A 20,969-nucleotide genomic window follows, 5' to 3' on the forward strand; every position below is an offset into this window, starting at 1 on the left:
GTTGGGGTCTGACTGGTCCATATCTTTGGGAGTGACTGTGGAGAAGGTGTTGAGGATCGAGTCTTGCATGCAAAGCCAGTTTGTGAGAGGCTTCTTCCCTACGGACATGAGCAGGAGCAATGCCAGCCAAAGTTGGCAGATAAGCAGTAGGTGTGGGGCGGAGACAGCCAGTGATGATGCGCAAGGTGTCGTTAATGTATACATCCATCTTTTTTGTGTGTCTGGTACGGTTCCACACAGCTGTGGCATATTCGGCTGAGCTGTAGACCAAGGCTAGTGCACTTGTACGCAAGGTTGATGCTCGGGCTCCCCATCCTGTTCCTGCAAGGCTTCTCAAGAGGTTATTTCTCGAGGTAACTTTGGCACGGAGTGACTCGATGTGGGGTCTGTAGGTCAACTGTCGGTCAAGTTTTACTCCAAGGTAAGTTGGGTTTGGAGTATATGGTAAAGGATTTCCTTTTAGCGAGACAGACAGTTGACGATGGGATTCCCGATTATTTAGATGGAAAGCGGAGATTGTTGTTTTCGACGCATTCAGTTTGAGCCTCCACTTGTCCAGATAGTCAGCCACCAGTTTCAGGTCAATTTCAAGTTTTCTTTCCACCTCGTGCCAGTTCCTGTGAGCGTATAGAAGAGCTAGATCATCCGCATAGCCATACTGTTGCGATGTAGTGCATGGGAGGTCACTTATATAGATATTAAATAGGAGTGGCGATAGTGTTGACCCTTGGGGGACGCCATTTTTCAGGCGGCGTGGTCTGCTGGGTTTTCCCTCGTTGGTATGCAGTATGAAGGTACGGTTCGAGACGGTCTCTACCAGAAACTTAACCATGTGTCGGTCAGGAATGAGTTGTAATAGTTTCATAGTAAGACCGCAGTGTCATAGGCTGCTGTAAGATCCACTAGGACAACACCCACCTTCTCACGGGCTTCAAAACCACTTTCGATGTCATCCGTAAGCTTGACAACCTGGTCAGTTGTACATCGGCCGCGTTGGAATCCAGCTTGTTCTTTTGGCAGTTTTGGATCAACGATTGGTTCGAGTCTGCTCAATAAGAGACGCTCAAGTAACTTGTATGGTACACAGAGCAAGGAAATGGGCCTGTAACTTTTAGGGTTATCAGCTGGCTTGTTGGGCTTTCTAATGGCTATGATATGATGTTAGCTTTCCTCCAGATCTTTGGGAGGAGCAACTTCTTTAGGCAGAATGACATGAACTGTCGCAGCCACTCTCTTGCGAGTGGTCCAATATGTTTAATTAGCTCTGGTGGGATCTTGTCTGGGCCTTGTGATTTGCCAGTTTTTAGGTGTTTGATGGCTGCGTCCAACTCAGAGATGTTAAAAGAGGTAAATAGGAAACAGCTTGGACTGGGTACCTTCCATAGTTGGTTGATTTTATTTTTCACTGCTCTGGCATGCGCTTTATCAGCTCCTTGATATTGGCCATTTGCGAGAAGTTGTTTTGCTATGAACGCTCGGGGGCTCAAGTTGTCAACCTCCACGTGGTGAGCCCTGGATTTGACTGATGACAACAAACCGACAAGTAGCAACGCAAAGCATAATAGCACAGGACATAATTTGCGAGTCGGAGACGTAGCCGTAAGCAACAGGGAAAAACCATCCATTTCAAAACAGTATTATTTTAGTTACAAGAACAGGCAAACAGTTAAAAATAAGTTAGAATAAATAGGTTTACTGGGCTACGTCACTGACAGTTAATTATCATCAAATATCAACAAAAATACATCACTTTTTGAGACCAAAATACAGTAGAACTCGGTTAATCCGGATCTTCGCCTAATCCGGATGAAACTGGAAGTACAAATGAGTCAGGTTTGATAGAACCGTCATCGGTTAATCCGGATCTTCGCCTAATCCGGATGGAATCGCCGGTCAAATCGAATCCGGATTAACCGAGTTCTACTGTAGTTTAATTGTGCTGCATTTCGGTCAAATATTGTTGATACAAAATTTTGCGGTCTGCTCTTTTAAAGTCTTGAAAAAATTCTGCTATTTCAGCAGCATCTTTTAATTTCCATTTCGATCCACGCAGAGGGACCATGTTTGCTGCGGACATGACATCTTCAATATTAAAGATGCCAATGTCCTGTGGTAAGTGTTCTGGTAGGTTACGGCAGGGGTCCGCAAATACTGGGTCGCGACCCAAATTTGGGTCGCGAGACCATTCACAGTGGGTCGCGAGACCATTCACAGTGGGTCGCAAAACGGTTTAAAATTACCATAAATAAAACTTGTATGGCAAAAATAAATACAATCATATAGTCTTTGACGTGCTGAGTTTCGTACAATTTGGTAGGCTACAAGAAAATTTATACTTTCGATTGTAGTACAGTAGTTAAGCCCACGGTTATATATATAGCCTGGAAGACAGCTTGAGCCAGGGCATGAAAACTCTCTCAACTTAGGCTATCTCCAGAACTGGCGACTGAAACTTAGCGAAAACAAAACTTTGGCGGCAGCTTTCCACCTATAGCCTACAGTCGGGAAGTTGATCGTGAGCTACATGTTCAGAACAATGGAAAACCTCTGACCTTCTGCCCCGAACCAGAATATCTTGGGGTGACACTAGACAGATCGTACACATACCGCCACCATTTGGTGTCACTGCGCAAGAAAATGACATCCCACGCTGCACTACTCAAGCGCCTGGCAGGCCACAGCTGGGGGGCGAGGGCTGACACTTTGCGTATAGCAGCCTTAGCCCTTGTCTACTCTTCAGCAGAGTACTGTGCACCTGTTTGGTGCTGCAGTGCACACTGCCATAACATCGGCACTGCCATAAACAGCACCCTGCGCACAGTTACCGGATGCATGCGTCCCACATCATTGGATAATTTTGCCATTCTCGCTGGCATCCAACTTTCTGAGCTTCGTCACGAAGAAGCCACTCTGTTTCTTAGCCGACGGGCACTTAAGCCTAACCATCTTCTCCACCACAAGATCTCTGCTTCCCCAAACCAGCACCCCAGTCGACTGAAGTCAAGACAACCATTCATGCCAGCCGCTCAACTTCTGATCAACGCAGCAGAAGAACTTCATCTCTGCAGCTACTTGGGCGGACTATAAATGGAATTCTGAAAGGAAGTCAAGTACCACCGAACTTCATTCGTTCATCCCCAACGCCGACACATGCCCTATCCGCCTGACACTACAAAGACAAGCATGGGTGCGCCTCAACCGTCTTCGTACGTGCGTCGGGCTTTTCCGGTCAACCATGCGCCATTGGGGAATTAGCCTCTTCCTCCTCCTGTGAATGTGGTGCCGAGGAACAGACTGCAGACCACATCATCAATAACTGTACCATCTTCAAGCCACCTAACGGAGTGGAAGGTCTGCGTGTCATGGGTGATGAAACTAAATACTGGCTGCTCTCTAATAGCCTTCCAGTGTAGTCCGGAAACATCTTGAGTCTGGGCTGGTAAAAGGATAGAGTAGACCCTCGGCCCCAGAGGCTTGCACGACGACGAAGCACACGGTTAATAGGTCCACCCGCTTATTAAGCCCAATTTGGTCCATTCCGGAATTACTGAAGGTATACGAGTGGTAGAAAATTGTCTCCCGCAGCCAAAATCGTCCGCTCCCGATGTGGCCTTAATAAGTGGGGATGACCGTATTGGAATTAATATTAATTTGCAAAGTCTTTTGCGCAAAATTATATGCTTCCGAAACGTTTGGGTCGCGAAGACTTCGAACGATTGCTTTTTGGGTCGCACCAAAAAGTATTTGCGGACCCCTGAGTTACGGTATTGTCCTTGCTCTCCTGCCTCTTCCATCACATTACAATCGATTTCTAAAGCCTTTAGAGCACCTTTTTCTTCCATCAAAAATCGTCGTCGAATCCTCCCAATATATAGCAGATTCCTTTTTCCGCATGGATAGAGGCAAGCACACCAAGTTCCAATCAATTCGCTTTCCTCCTTGGGTGGTGAGAGAAACTTCCAATATTTTATTGATTCTGCAAGTTTGGAATCAACAATTGCAGTTCTGGACGAAGATTTCTTAGGGGCAACAGATAAAAAAGGGGCTGCTGCCAAGTTTTTAGCAGAACTGCTGGAATTGGGTGTGGTGATGCTCATTGCTTTGCTTCTCTTTCTTTCGGGGTGTAATTGTTGGATTTTTGCAATGTAATTTTTATCCGATATTACAGCTCCTCCTAGATCTATTTTTCTTCGTTTGGTGGTTTTGGGTTTCTGTGCAGGCTTTACTTTTTCTAGAAGAAGCTCTTCGAATGAGGGACAATCTTTTCGAATTGGTGTTGATGATAAGTTAGGGATAGGAGCGAGGAGCCCAAATGGGGCTCCACATTTTGCCTTCACCGGGGTCTGCTATTGGCATTGGGCCAAGTAATTGACAGTATCCAGAGCACTGCGAGTCTTGTGCAGATGTTTGCGCATCAGGTGGAGGCTGAGTCTTTTTTGGAGTATGGATACTAGTTACCATTAATTCCATACTTTCTTCTTTTCCTTCGGCTTCCTATTTTTCGTATCTTTTCAGCAAGCGAGGGTGAAACCAAGATTGCGGATATTTTGTTTTGTTAACAGGAAAAATTCCTGTTGACTTGAAGCCACTGATGACGTTGCTTTGGCTGAGACTCTCAAACCAGACTTCGGCTAATTCGTCGACAAAATCAGCTTTTGTCATGGCATTTCGGCTTCCACTCACACTAGCACGAGCTTCCAAGACAGCTGACCATTTCTTCTTCAGAGGGCCAAAGCATGTGACGTCTAAGGGTTGCAGAACGTCAGTGACATGAAGAGGCAGCTTGAGAAGAATGACGTTGTTGTCCATTGCTGCTCTTATCACTTCCACTGAGACATGACTTAAGTGACCATCAACTATGAGAAGCAATGGACGGTGGGGAACTTTGCGAATAAATTCAAGAAACCATGCATGAAAAATGCTGCTGGTCGTCCACCCTTTTTCGCTTACTGCATAAAGAAAGCCAGGATGACTTCGGCTTCCTTTCCATCATGTTTGAAGATTTTTTCCTTCAAACACAATCATTGGCGCAAAAACTTCTCCTGCTGCACTACAGCTTGCCAGGACTGTGGTATTCTGGCGTGCAGGGCCTGGGGTGACTTTATACGCCACTTTTCCTTTTGCTCCAATTACCCTACAGGAGTTCGGATCGTGGGGAAATCCGGTCTCATCGCCATTCCAAATTTGATTTGCAGATAAATTGTTCGACGAAATCAATTCCTCAAGTAGCTCGTATAACGGAAAAATTACAAACGGATTTGCGGTTACCGACTTCCTTGCTCGGCTGATTATGTTTGCTTTTTTTAAGGACCAGTGGTGGCGCACCATAAAATTTTCGAGCCAGCATTTACCAGGACGCCCTTCCTTAAATCGTGTCGTCATATTGTGTCGAGCAACATACTCCTGTACCAAGTCCAGCACATCAGCAATCGTTGGACTAAATCCATGCTGGCATAAAATTCTGATGCATTCGGCCAGCGCACTCTCTATTTCATTGTTCAGTTCTTGCTGTCTCCCCACTTTCATGTCTGGAAATCCATCCTCTTTCTTCATACGTTTTCGGATTGAGCTTTCGGGAATTCCAAATTTTTTTCCAGCACCTCTAATCGAAATACTTCCATTTTTTATCTCGTTCAAAGCTTTCTCCATGTCTTCTATTCTCCAATCTACGTTTCTACTCATCTTGTTTGATGCCAGTCGCAATTAAAAATGATAATTTTGATTAATAATACAATATCAAGCTGCAAATAAAAAAATAATTGAATTCATTCTAATTGTAAGTTAAGTTGGGTTTGTTGAAAAATAATTATAATAAAACTCGCCTAGCTGGGAGCGACTTATCAGATTTTTATACCCTCAAAGTTTTGTTTAGCTGCCTAGCTTCACATCAAGCACTCAAAATGATTTAACTTTAAAGTTACAAAAAAAGATGAATCGGTGACCTCCAGTGTAGTCTTTCACTTCCAGTTACTAAAGGCACCTTGTAATTAATGCTATTATTCTGTCTGGAACTGCGTTTTACTTTTACTTGCCTGAGATAACAAATTATTTGATTGATTGATCATCTTCCTCAGTGGCTGATCACGTGACTTCACGGTCTGATACAACCCAGCTATATCCTGTGATTTTTAGCAACCTATATTTACCACTCCTTTCTGTATTAGTCGCATGTATAATGATTTATTGTACAAATAATTGACATCACATTCTTTATAACTTTGCTCCAACTGAACTCTTTCCTCCAATCACACCTTCAATGCGCACACTCTCGGCTTGCTCTTCGCTGGAATGGATTTTTTTTGTTCTATTTCTCTCAAATCGTAGCTGAAGAACTCCCCTTCAAATAAAATAAAAGATTTAGTCTCTGCGGTCTTTCTAAAACAAATTTGAGCAAAATTGCCGAAGTCAGTTAGAAAGTTTGTGGCGCGCATTAGCGTTGCGGTTTTGAGTAGCGTAAAATAAAAAGTGGATTGTGACGAAAGCGTAAGTTCATTTGCATTGAAATTTCGTTTGGGAATTCAAGGAAGTATATATTAAATAGTTGTGGTTTTTATTTGCTGAGAAAAGAGTGAAAAATATTTCTGTGAGGGCAAGCACGCATTAGCCACTCAGTAGACCGGCGGGCGCATTTGCCACTTTGACTATAATACGGTATTAGTTATACTTAAACCAAGCAGCAAATTCCGCAAAACAAAAAATTTCAGTTTTTTACATGATAAACCTATTTTTCCTAGTATAAAACCTATTTTTTACCAAAAAGCCCATAAAAATTTTTGCCCATAAAAACCCATGCGGGCTGGATTTTATTAAAACAGCGCCGGATTTTTTACAACCCTGGTTAGCAATGTCACAACTATGCTATAGCAGCCTATATATAATAATATATCCTTAAAAGGAACAATGCTACAGTACAGCCAACCCAAACTTGCATTTGCTGGAAATATATATTATATTGTTCACTGTAATATGACGAATGAGCACGCAATAAATAACATGGTTCAATAAATGACATGGCAATAAATGAAATGTTCACTAAATGTCGCAAACATTTCGGCCACAGGCCCTGATTTGCACACCCTGATTTAGCTTACGTTGTTTGTTTTAGTCATCGTTTATGTCAAACTCACATCTCTATGTAACTAACTGCAGACAGTGCACACCGTTTCGACCTTCCAGTCTCCTCAGTGCAGTAGGTACACCGAAATGGCCATGGAGATATATACCTTCATGTGCCATTTTCCGATTTGTGGTACCTAAACACCAAAAATGGTATGTGTACTACTGCCAACCTTGCCAAAGTGCTCAAGCTGCAAGCAGTGAGCTTTAACTATATAATACACTACAGGATATGATTTTAACATAATTGTTCTCCATATTGCAAGGATTGCACGCCAACAAATGTCTACTTTGTCTGATGGCATTTTTCCATGTTATCTGGTCCTAAGGATCGACCAAAACATAACACAGGGTTCCCACACATTTTTTATAAACAAATTCCCTACTTTTTCAATACTAAATTCTAAAAATTCCCTACTTTTTCAATACTAAATTAAAAAAATTCCCAACCTGATTTTGATCTAAATTGCGCGTTAACAGTGCTTAATCAATGAAAATTTCTGTGCTGTATTATTTCCAAACACGATCATGCACAGGTTTAAAATTGTATATCCGGACTCATAGGCGTCGATTTTTTCTTGGAACAGAGGAATTCTGGGTGGGCGAGAGTTTTCAAACAGATTTCATTGAATGTGTATGTTCGCAAGTTCGCAATGGTTAGTCTTTCTCACAAAGACTGTGCAGCAATTAAGCTTTAATAGGTTTGATGTTTGCTTTCTTGCGCCTTGCGATCTTATGAGAGCTGCTAAACTATAAAAACTTCTTTTATGTTTTCCTTTGCGACCTAAAAAGCGCGTGACGCATGACCTGTTATCTTTAAAGTGGCACCTTCGGATTTGCGCAAAATGTTTGGACAGGTGACTGTACCGTTGGTCTGCGGCAGATAACCGATTGTTTTCCGAGGCCCACAAACAGCAGCTACAGTAACAAGTACCATCAGGGTTAAAACGCATCCACTGGAATTCGGAAAAAAGCTTCCTTTGCAACACGCGACCTTCCCGAGCCGGAAGCTGATCCGACATCATGCTAACGTCAAATGGAGCAGGTAGAGATCCATGGCTCATGCTGTCTTCTACAACTACCGGTGCATTGCCTGAGACATTGACTTCACCACTGTCCATCCTTGAAGCACTGCTTTCTTCATCAATGTCATCTCCAGGCCTGGAAAAAATGGGGAATCCGGGAATGACATTCCCGGGAAATTTGCCGGTTCGCGGGAAATTTTTACCGTAAGAATCACGTTACTAACGTCTTCATACGAGCGTCGCAAATGCGTATTTACAAGAAACGTTATTTACGAAATAAAGTTTGGTATTGTGATGTCATAATTGTAAATTCCAGTATACCAATGGTAGGCCTACTGCTATTTTGCATTCATCAAACGCTGGGGTTTGCACAACGGGAAAAAATTGAGCAGTCAATGGATGCTTTTAGCGGATTAGCCTTCGCAGTGAAAGTGTTAATTTAATTTCTCAGCGGGAAGTTTTTCCCTTCTATCCACTTGGGGTCGGCGTTTTCGCTTACGTCATGGTGCCATGCCAACGGCGTTTTTTTGCAAAAGTTTTTGCTGGCGTTTCGACTGTTATATGAATTCAACGTGTCCAGGCCTTGAATCAACGTGGAAAGACTCATTGAATAGCCAGTTTCAATTGAATTTCTCAAACCTGCTTGTAAACACACCAGCTTTTTCCTTACGAAGCAAAACCATAACGATGATTTATTGAACCCAAACTATTTCTGATAGATAACAGAAGCTTTAGGGAATTCACCGAAGCGATACAAGCTGTATACAACCGTAAACGTTGTTCCAAAGTTAAGCAACAAAAATTTGCGTGTATAGACGCTTGCCGGGTGGCGCAAGAAAAACGCGCCCGCTAGGGTGATTCAAAACAGGGGTAAAAAATTTTTTTTTAGAAATCTTTACGGGCCACCCTCCCAAAAGCTTCCATTGACTACAAAAACACCTTGTGTAAAATATTTTTGAAAAATATTAATATTTAGGGGTGGCCCAAGGCCCCCGAAATTTTGACGTTTTTGACAAAATACTGCAGATTTAAATTGGCCGTATTTTGAAAACCCTTGAAGTAAACATATCAGTGTTGGGGTTCATTTTCATCAGCATGGTGAGCACTGTTGTTTCTTCTTCTTCTTCTTGCTTATGAGGCAGCAATTCAGGCAACATCTCCCAATTGTTGTAACCAGAGTAATGTCTTCATATCAGGGTCTATGAGATCCACATGTTCTGCAGTTTGATAAAGTCAAACAATTCAAAATTTGTATTTCATGTATTTTCGGTATGAATTTTATAGTAATATAATCTTTCACATTAAGGTTATATTTTGAAAGATGAATACTGTAGTTCTGTCTGAAGTGAATCAGCTAATTAGCTAATTCCACAATCCACACAATGTTATTTTGGGTCCTCCCCACCATGGCCAGGTTGGTATTAGTTGTTTAAAACAGGGTGTCATGGCGACCACTCATTGTTGCCCTATTAAGGTGTTCTTGAGTGGCTGAGGAAACTTCTTGCGGTGCTGAGACACAACTTGCATAAGATACTGTAGATGGTCCTCCTCTTTTGTTGAGCACCCAGAAAAGGTTTGCACAAGGGCAATGCTTCTTTCTGCATGATCATTGGTTACAGCTAATGACCTGCAGAATGCTCTGGCAATACGGAAATCTTCGTTTTCTTCCCACTGAGTTGCTGGAAGATGAAGAAAGGAATCTGAATTTTTCAGTTTTTGAAACAGCAACCTCGTGTTGGAATTAGCAAATGTTGGCAATGTCATGTTTTCACCCCAAATATTGCATCGTTGATGGCTGCATACTCCTTTAAATGTTTCAGCAAACAAATTAGCGACGAGCTGCTCATTCACTGGAATGGGCCAAACATAAGCAAGTGTAATAGCATCGTGAAACAGGCTCTTGATCTACATTTCAAAGGAAAACCATGGCATTTTATTACCAGTGACGTTCGCTCGAAAATGTACAAAGTGTCTGCTGTGGTAGATAGACTAAACAACGAGAAATCGTCACTATCTTTTATGTCCCAGTAGTGTATTGTATTATTTGTACTAATTTCGCATGGACGAAACTTGCTTGTGGTTTCTTTGATTTAAAAAAACAGCTGTTTTAGCGTCGTAATTTTGATTTTGTTGTCAAGTTAATGGCGTTTTGTTATTCTCCTTGTAGCGGACTGGTTATTTTGTAAGTTATAGTAGTAATTTTCGCTATGTCTTGTGTTTGTCAGCGAAACTTGTTGTGCATTGATTTGTTCATCCGCTTGGCCGTTTTTTGTGCTATATGCCTAATGCCTATATCATTTTTCCTAATTGGTTATGCTATTCATCCACATTGCACATAGTATACAAACTATCAACCTGTTCGAGCATGAAGTGTTGTTATTGTCTACTTCTCAAGTACGTAACAAGCGGCTCGTGATGGCGTATTGTTTCATGACATTCACATGGTGGTCAGTGAGTCTAATTTGTAAGTATGCGGCGTCTAATTTATTATACCTATTGTTGTTTGAGAATTATTAAAATAAAGTTCAACCAGCCTCATGTTTAAAAAGATTAAAGTGCCAGGGTTAGGTCTCGGTGTTTCAGAAGACATTCACTTTACCTATTGTTGTTCCAATTTATTCCGATCAACGTGGGCATATCAGGCACAAACAGTGCGCCATGCCTGCTTACGAATAAAATACGATACCAAGATTGTTTATTGGAACTATGAAGCTACAGATGGCCGTCTATAATATATTTTTGCGTGAGGTTTTTCGCCAGAAAACGTGTAAATTGTGTAATTATGACGTCATTATCGTGATTGTAAACCACGGGAAATTTTTTCACAAAAAAACAGATTCCCGGGAAGCCAAGCATTTTTTCCAGCCCTGGTCATCTCTACGTTCATTCGTGCTGGACGTGGCTTCTTCAGCGTTATCATCTCGACGCCTTTTGGAAGCTGGTTTTAGTGTTGGGCGATATATCGAATTTTCGATACGATATCTTTTCAATATCGATAGCCTATTGATTTCAATTTTGTTCAATATTTTAACTATTACAGCCCTAACTCGTAACTGTAAACCCCTACCAAAACATGTAAAACGAGAAGCGAAAAATATACTAGAGTAGTCTATCACGACCGCACTGTTTGATTTGTTCTGATGTAATAATACCATCATCAATTCATCATCATTAAGTTCCTTCCTCTCGTCGAGGGTAGGAGGCAATGAGACGCCAAGTTTCTCTGTTGTGAGATTTTTCTACTGCAGTTTTGTAATTAAATCCTGACCAGTCTTCAATATCGTTAGTCCAAATTCTTGGTGGTCTGCCCCTATTTCGTTTGCCGTTCATTTTTCTTTCTAGTGGTTGTCTTTGAATAGAATTATTGCGGATTATGTGGCCGAAATATTTCAATTTTTTTGATTTAATTGTTTGTAGAATTTCCATGTTGGTTTGTATTCTGGATAGTACATCTTTTCTAATAATACCAAAAGTAGCGATAAAGCGAGCAACGCGATACGCACGCTGTTATGGTAATTCACGTTAAATAACTCACGCGGGGAGAAAAGTTAATTTTGGGTTGATTCAACGTTCGAGTCAGCACAAATCGATTTAATTTTCCCGGCGGGTTATATTGCGTAACAACAATGCTCAATAAGAAATTTAGGTTTGTTTTACATTAATTCGATATTTAGCGACGTTGAATTATCATAAAATAACGTTAATTGCTCAATCAAGTACCGGCAACAAATTAATAGCTCCCTGCGAGAAGATTGCCTCGATTTACGTATACTATTCACTAACTAATTTCGGCACAATTGGGATACTGCGAGCAACACAACGTATGTTTGATAAAGAACTAGCTGTCAGAATCGGAATCATCAGATGCTGTATCGGAGGATGAGGTTGTCGTGTCATCACTGAAATCGGACACATCAAGAGGCTCATCGCTTGGCTCATCTAAACTGTCTTCGCCGTTCGCAATGAAGCGTCCACGTTTTGCTGCTTTCGTGCTTTGATACCGATTCACACGTCTCTTTCTTTTTCGCAGAGCTCCATCAGGGTGTTGACTAAGGATCAAATCTATGGCTGTGGCATAACGACTGGGAGGAATGTCTAACGCTAACCTTACAAGCGCTCGTGTGGCCTTGGCATTTTTATTGCCGACGCCAATGCGCCATTCATTCATCTGCGTCGGCAATCACCTCGGCAATTGCCGGCACTAATTTCGAAGACTGAGAAACTCTTTTCTTAATTAGAACAAAAATATCGAAAAGTATCGAAATATTGAGTATTTTTTTTAAATATCGTATCGTTTTGTTTTTTTCAATATCGCCGAACACTAGCTGGTTTTAAGAATCCGCGAATAGATGTTCGACTTTGCTTCATGTTTAACTTTTCAATAATGAAATAACAACATTGCGCAGTGCCACAATTTATACTCAGCAACAAGTTTGTGAGGAAAGATTTGTAAAAAGCGATTGTTTTAGTACGTCTTTAGTTTGTATCGGTTATTTTATTGTCATGTTCATTATGATGTCATATTTATATTCCCTTACGCTGACCCAGAACTGAAGTTTGATTGTGACGTAATGAAAGTGAGACCATTCGAAGAAAAGATCAAACGTGGCTTTCTCTCACCAGGAATTGCCAGCGTGTGGCAGTTGCCGTAGCAACAACAATGCAGTGAGTAGGCCTAACGCCTTTTTTCAACGCAGTGTTGTTGCGGAATTGCTTTATTCTGTCGGATACCTAGCGAGAGACATAGCGTAAAACAAGAAGTTGCGCGGTAGTTGGTTGGATAATTCAGCGTTTAACAAAAGCGGAAATAATTGTAACGAACACTTCATAAGTGTCATGAAAACAGGGTGGGCGAAACATATTTTGCCCACCCTCGTTACACGGCCGGGTGGGCGCCGCCCACCCTGCCCACCCTATTTCGACGCCTATGTCCAGACTCTATTACATTCGAATCAGTATGAAAAATAATAATAATGTACCGTACAGTAGAAGATTCCTGTTTGAAGAAAAAAATCTTTTTTTTCAAAAGACCCGAACTGAAATCAGTTTGAATAAACTGTCACATTTATACTAAAATTGCAATTCAAAGCCTCATTCCATAGGACATGGCAACCTGCCATAAGCCAAACCAAAACAATTAAAAGTCACACTACTGACGAAATGAAGTAAGTGAAAAGAACACTGTCTTTGTGATTCTGAACAGTGAATCACAGAGACATTGTACAATAAATAGGATTTATGAATGATATTGTCTTTGTTGTTGTGTCATAATAGTAGGTTTTAGTAATGAAAGGCCACCGTGATTGAAGACTGAGGTATTGTGGTCTTGGTCGCAGATATTGCCTGCATTAACGATGTCTCTTACCGCTATTATCACGTAGCCAACCTGACATCATTGTTTTATGCGGCCGCTAATCGACTTCAACGATCATGGAATGTTATGTAATAAGAACAATTATAATATACACGCAAAAATAAAAAAAATCGATTGCTCAAATCAGCTCTTTTGTCTCGTGAGCTTTGCGTATTGCTCAACAAGTGTATAAAGTTTAGAATTAACAAGAAATCATTAAATTTGAAACTGAAGTTTGAATCACGGCAAATAAACGTATTCAAAACTTTTACTTCAGCCGACGCTGTTTCACACTCAGTGTCTGGTCGGCAATAATTTTGCCGCAGCAAAAATGCGTTAACTTTGAAGGCTGCCGAGCTGGAAACAGCTTGACGCGTGTATAAGTCGAACCTGGCTTTTTGAGGTGAAAACCACTTGCAAAAATCTCGAACTGCACTCGAGTATATACGGAAATAAGTAAAATTTTGAATGTTAGGCTACAGAACAAAAATCGCCCGAGGCTAAATTTTCATGTCAAGTTAAATATTTCTGCTTCTGGAGTGCCCCACAATTAAATAAGTCACGCCATGGTTACGCTACACCACTGTCTGTACAGTATAACTCCTGTTGCAAGTAGGCTAACCACAGTCAACCTAAACTGCTTGGTGGATGAACAACGGAGAATGACCGGTATTTAAAGCGCAGATGAACAAGAAAAAAACAGTTCCCGAACTTTATTGAAAAGCTGCATGTTGCTCCACAACATTGTTCTTTGTAATACCGCTTTGAAGGAGGATTACGAGTATAAACAAAGGAATAACTTTTAAACTTCATTTTGAATTGAAAAGACATGACGTAATGTCTTCCATCCTTAGTTATCATATATTTTTTCATTACGTAGTCGTAATGTCTTGTAGGAATAAATTGAAAATCAGTATGATCACTCAAAATGAAAGCAAGGGGACTACGAATCCTCACTAAACCAATCAATCAATGGTCTTGTTGCACCTAAGATGACAACCTTATATTTTACTGATCTCCGGAGCTGATGTAAACGTTAAAAGTCATGTCGACTTATTCTTGATGCCCCCGTTATCAAAAATTGTTCTTTGTAATACCGCTTTGAAGGTGGATTACGACTATGAACAAAAGAATAAATTTTAAACTTCAATTTGTATAGAAAATACACGACGTAATGTCTTCCAACCTTATCACTAAATATGAGAGCAACGGGACCACGAATCCTTACTGAACCAATCAGTAAAAGGTTTTGTTGTGCCTACTGATCTATGGAGCTTACATAAACCTGAAAAAATATGGACTTATTCTTGATATGGAATTTGACTACAGTACATATATTACATATCGATTAATGGATATTTTGTTTCACTGAACTTCAAAGTCAAAACGTATTTGTTTACCACAACCAAACCACTTGTGACAATCGAATTTGTTAATTCCTTATTCGATAAAATGTTTAGATGATGTCACGTCATTACGCCGATTTGAGATATTTCAATCATGACGTTGTATGGATGAAAAACTTTTACAAGTTTTATACTCTGCTGAGAGTAAAAAAAAAACACAAATGATAAATATTGGAGAAATTGAGTCTCCTTTACAACTTAAGAATCGAACAACGCAACCTGCTGAAACAAAACGTTTTGTTTGAGTGAAAGAATCACTGCAAGCAACCAATGCCAAAATACGCGCGGAAGAAGTCATGGGAGTGTGAGGTATCAAAAATTTAACAGGTTGTTATTTTTCTACATCAATCTGACGTTAGTTACTACTTTAAAAAATCTATATCTTAGCTTCTGTAGAAAATCCGCAGCAAGCGCCTTTTTTACATGTTTAGTATCGGCCAAATTTTGCCGATACCGATACTCAAACAATGGCCGATATCACCGATACCAATATATCGGATTTTTTATCTACAATTTAGTCATCAAGGTTTTCCATACTTTTTCAATACCACGAGGGAGGTTTCACAAAAATTCCCGACCTTTTCCCGGTCTGGAAAACGGGTTTTCAAATTCCCTACTTTTTCCCTACTTTCCCGACTGCGTGGGAACCCTGATAACAAGATCTTTTAATCGCAGATCTTCCAGGATGTGTCGAACTGTCGAGTCAATGCTTATTTACATACATAGAATCACCGAACTGGAATTTGTTCGGCCACTTCCTCTATGCATTGCATGCGTCCATACCAACACAACTTTCTCTATCTTCAAGCTGAAGGATGCCAAGCCTAGATCACAGCATCACCACCCAGTCAGACAGGCGCTAACAGACCCAGAGTAATGTATTTAGTTCATGATCTTGCAGATTTCAGTTATTACAGTCAATTTTGGCCTGGGGTAAATATAGTATACACGATTTTGGTATAGTAGAATTCGCCTATAGTAACAACCTAAAGAACCTTTGAAGAAGTGTCATTGCAGGCAAGAACAAGGCAAAATGGCCAAAGATGCCTAATGACATTAGGCCAGTGTATCCCAACCTTTTTGTTGTCACGGACCCCTTTAGACAAATTATAAATTCTGCGGACCCCTACCTAAATTTTGCCTGAAACTCAATTAACATACTAGGCTATTGACTATTACAAAGAAATTTATTTTCACACGAGTCAGTTCAATCACAGTAGGCCTACTATTGACTATTTGTAATAATTATGCTACTCAACTACTGTACGGTGTCATATTGCATTGCCGCTGTGACTTCTGCAGCAAATATCAGGTTAAACAGTTGCTCAAATAAGAAAATGAATGGATTGTTCAAGAAATGTCAGAAGTATTTGAATATTAAAGTGACCCAAAGTGCCAAGCCGAAACTTTTTCAACGTAAGCAAATTTAATGAGATGGTTGTTGTTGCCTTTCCTGAACTAAACGACTGAACTGCGGTTGAGTTTTTGACAATGTAACACGCATGTCATCTTCAAAGTCCACTGTCCAGGCGATTTCGATGTTGTTTTTATAGTAACAAGAGCTGAGAATCCTGCCTCGCAAAGGTTAAGTGGTTATGAATAGTAACAAAACAATAATCGCTTGCGTTGCCAAAAATGGGTAGGTTTGCAGTTGTGAGCACCAAACTCTTCCACAGTTTTTGAATGAAATTCAACGCGTAATAACTGTTTTGATTTCAAATCAATGAGGTCATCTTTACTGAGGTCGTCATCGCTAATGTTGTTCAAGTCAAAAAGAAAAGGATTTCGAATCTACGTTTCAACTTCGTTCGGTAGGTGTTCTAAATTAAAATAATGTTGAAATAAGATTTGCAGGGTTTCAAGTGTGCGCAAAAATTTTCTCTCATAGACAAAAAAAGAGTCCATTCTCTTTGAGTTTCATCCATCAAGATAAGATCTTCTAACAGTGGAAAGTTAGCGTAATTACCTGCTTCCAATCAGCGTTTCCAAACCAGCAACTTGGCTAAAAACGCTTTCAGTTTTTCAGCTGCATCAATTATTGTCACACCTGGCCTTGCATGCCACGATTAACATTGTTAATATGACCGAAAATATTGGCTAAGTAGGCCATGCCGTATAGAAAACTTTTACTCTCGAACAATTTTGAGAGGGGACTTCCTTTTGCTTTCAAAAGAGTTGCTACTTCATTTTTTAGCTGCTGCAGTCGTTTTAAAACTTCTCTAGATAACCAACGTACAGTACCTCAGAATGATACAAATGTACTCCGTAATCTGACCCTACTTCTTGACAGAGCGCTTTAAAAGTACAGTGGTTTACAGCTCTCCTTTTGATAAAATTAACGACTTTCTCGCAATTAGTCAGAATTTCTTTGAGACTTGCTAGTAGCCTAAAGTTTTTGCTGCTAAGACGTAGCCTACCTGTGCACGGAATGGCCCGTTTCGGTGAGTCCGATCCCTATTTGGTGATTTTTTCAATTTTTTTTTTTTAAATTAGTAGCCTAATTATCATTGCCGTTTTAGGGTTAGGGGTTAGGAACTCACCGAATAGTAGCAGACCCACCTGTGCAAGAAGCAATGGGTAACAACCACGCGAGGAGCTTCATTTTTTACTAAAGCAGCAAATCCGGATTTGTTCCTGAGCATAGCTGGTGCTCCATCCGTGCATATAGAACAAATTTTTTTTTCCAAAATTTATCAAAGTAATCACGGACCCCCAAGGGGTTTGCAAACCCCAGGTTGGGAACCACTGCAATAGGCTATTAGCCTACATTTCGATAAGAAAAACTATGTAACAAGCCACTGTCATCTGTATAAAAACTCAAACCAGAGATAAACTAGCAAATATATTTACTTCAAATACAATACAGTACATATGATACTTCATAAATCATATCCAACAAACCCATATAAATATGATGTTCAGAAAAATATATATTTCTTACCTGTATCTTCTATGAACAAACCACTTCGCAAGAAACTGTCACTTTTTTTAATGCTTGCAAAAGATTTACTTGATTGGTGAGATAAACTCACTGAGGCAATATCACTTTTCATCAATGCATGATTATGATGAGACGAAAAGGGTTTGTCCGTAGCTTGTGATTCATTCAGTTTAATGGGCTTTAGTTTTGAAGATGATATAATCTTTCTTTTCATGACTGTTGAAGTTGACTTAGTCTCCATGACTTTTAAACAGCATTTAAAAATATAACATAAGAACCTTAAATAAGCAAAGTAACATTGGACAAAGGACATCTAAAGAAAACTTACAACAAACACCTGTAACACTATCGCACAAAAACTCAACATTCTTTAAATTAGTACAGGGGTGGCCACTGGCCAACCAGTCAGAGGTCAAGAGACTCGCTTTTTACTTAGTAAATTGCAAAGAGCCACACTTGCATCATCGTGCAGTAGGCTATAGCGCTGTGCCGGCGGTAATTAGGCCAATGGGCTAAGGCCCTGCAGTAAATTCAAATTTTTTCTGAAAATAAATAACTTAATTGTAATACTCACTCAAAAAGTACTTTTAGTAAGTTACAAAATGTACGACTAAAATGAGCGATGGTTCGATCAAAACGTTCAAAAACTGTGCTTCACTACTTGTTCCGGCGGGTCAATTGCCCTCTTGATTAGAACTGAAATTGTGATGAAATTTGTTGACATTGAATTTGCGTTGTTTCTGTGTCCGCGTGACGTGGCTTGCCTGGCTGCCAAGAGATTTCACAACTGATTGTCGCTTTTTGCTGCGTGCCGGGAGCCGTTGTTTCTGGTCACAATTTTGCCTTTGTGTTGAGTTTCATTTCATTATCGAAATAGCAAGCTAGCGAAATGCCAATGTGTACTACGGATTTAAGTTATCGTTGTTAAAGCCATTATAAGTTGATACAAAATCAGGTTTTTATCCCAACTCACTAACTCAATAAATAAATCAAGAAACAATTGCAATTATGATTGAGGCAGACCGAGGAGGGATTGTAGGTCGGAATGGCCCGTTTCGGTGAGTCCGATTCGGTGAGTCCAATCCCTTAACGGGGGATTTTTTTAATTTTTTTTTTAATTATCAGGTACCGTAGCCTAATTATCATTGCCGTTTTAGGGTTCGGGGTTAGGATTAGGAGTTAGAGGTTGGGAACTCACCGAATCAAACTCACCGAATCGGACTCACCGAATAGTAGCAGACCCTAGTAGGTAGGCAGTGAGCACCTACTCTTGTAACCAAAAATAAAAACCTGATTTTAAAATACTGTATTGTTTGTCAAGAGGCTTACGTCACCGTAACCAGCGAGCGGTAAGTCCCTAATTAATGTTGGTTACGCTGTCCATTTCGTTACGTGTGTCGTTATTACTGTGTGTAGGCTATAGTATACAGTAGTGTAATTTCTTAAAATTGATAAATGGAAGGTGACGGTGGCCATCCGGTGTCTCGTGCGTTTCCTGTTGACAGTGGGCGCTGCGTCTGGGGGTGGTGCGGCGGAACATCTAGGCGTTGGCGGAATGGCCCGTTTCGGTGAGTCTGATTCGGTGAGTCCGATTCGGTGAGTCCGATCCCTTAACGGGGGATTTTTTCAATTTTTTTTTTAAATTATCGGGTACCGTAGCCTAATTATCATTGCCGTTTTAGGGTTAGGGGTTTGGGGTTAAAGTTAGGGATTAAAGGTTAGGAACTCACCGAATCAGACTCACCAAATCGGACTCACCAAATCGGACTCACCGAATAGTAGCAGACCCAGGCGTTGGGCAGGTGTATCCTCAGAGGGTTCATGGCAGCCTTACCCATGCTGATTTCACTGCAAAGACTGTGCTCAGGGACGTCAGACATAAAAAAGTGAGGTGCTGCAGGGGGTTGTAGAATTAAGGAGAGGTCTCCCAATGGTACAGGATGAAGCGTCACTAGAGCGGGCCTTGGTTCATATGGCGGAGTTAGAGGGCAACTTTGGAGAACTGTTGGAACTTGCGAATAAACAAAAGGATAGCACTATGATATCTGAAGCTACAGAACAGGTCAGGTCAGAGATTGAGGAATTGAGACTGAATATAAAACAGAAGCAAATCTCCAGGGTAGATACAAAATTAGGTATATACAATAAAAGGAAAATCAACCACAAGTGCCTCGAGTAGTCGCTCGCGCCAATCAAAAGAAGAAGAGATTGAAATCCGGCTCGAAATGGAGAAGTTGCGGTGGGAAAAACAGATGCGGGTGAACAAAGCCAAAGCAGAGGAAGCCAGAGCCGAAATCGAAATGCAGATCAAGGCAGCCGAACTGAGAGCAAGGCAAAGTAAGCTTGACTTGTTTTCACAATGTGGATCGGACCGAGGGTCGGAGCGCGGGCAAAGACGGCCTACGGCCAGTAGTCTCGGAGTCACCGACTACATCCCTACAGCGATAGAAAAGGTCCAGAGGTGGGACGCTGACATTGCCAATCCGCCTGGGAGATCCCATGACACTGAGACACTCATGGGGCCGCTAGCATAGATGCCAAACCTAAACAGAGCAAGGCTAAACAGGATAATTTAATGGAACCGCCACATAGAGAAACTCCCCTAAGAAAGCTCTTTCCAGGGAACGCCCTCACAAACAAGTATAGAACGTGGACTAAAGATGATTTTTTGGCAAAACCGCCCGGGGCCGGGGGGACCCATGGGGCCACTGAAAGAGTACCTGATTATGATTATCAACATGATTTTTATAGAGATAAGGTTGTGAAACCGTCACAAACATGCCCCTTAACTGTAAGGAAAGATCTTAAAAGTCAGAGATGTAATTTACCACTAGTTAAAGATGATGGCCGTGAAACTAGACATGTTATGACATCCCCGCCAGGGCTTAATGCAAACAGAGGTGCTGAGGATCAACAAAACTGGTTCTACAAATATCATAATTGTCGCACTTTCTATGACAGGGCCGCATTGATTAACTATGACGGCAACAACATGCCATTTATATCTTTTAAAAACCGTATCGAATCACTAATGGAGAGTTGCCCATTTGAGGGAAATCGGCTGACTTTGCTACAGGCAGCCTACGTACGTAGCGCCGCGCAAACCATTTCAAACTTAGCATCGGATA

General features: G+C 40.9%; 1 protein-coding gene across 3 annotated transcripts in view; it reads right to left on the reverse strand.

Annotated features, from left to right (window-relative positions):
• The window catches only part of LOC145764572 (differentially expressed in FDCP 8 homolog), a 55,809-nt gene extending 37,650 nt beyond the window's left edge, over window positions 1-18,159 (reverse strand). For all 3 annotated transcript variants that reach the window (XM_082576197.1, XM_082576198.1, XM_082576196.1), the window contains exon 1: window positions 17,842-18,159. In XM_082576197.1, the coding sequence (XP_082432323.1) occupies window positions 17,842-18,154 (313 nt within the window). In that variant the 5' untranslated portion in view covers window positions 18,155-18,159. The remainder of the gene's footprint in view (window positions 1-17,841) is intronic.
• Between the last annotated feature and the right edge of the window lie 2,810 nt (window positions 18,160-20,969).

The sequence above is a fragment of the Aplidium turbinatum genome, chromosome 2 (assembly GCF_918807975.1).
Source record: "Aplidium turbinatum chromosome 2, kaAplTurb1.1, whole genome shotgun sequence".
NCBI lineage: Eukaryota > Metazoa > Chordata > Ascidiacea > Aplousobranchia > Polyclinidae > Aplidium > Aplidium turbinatum.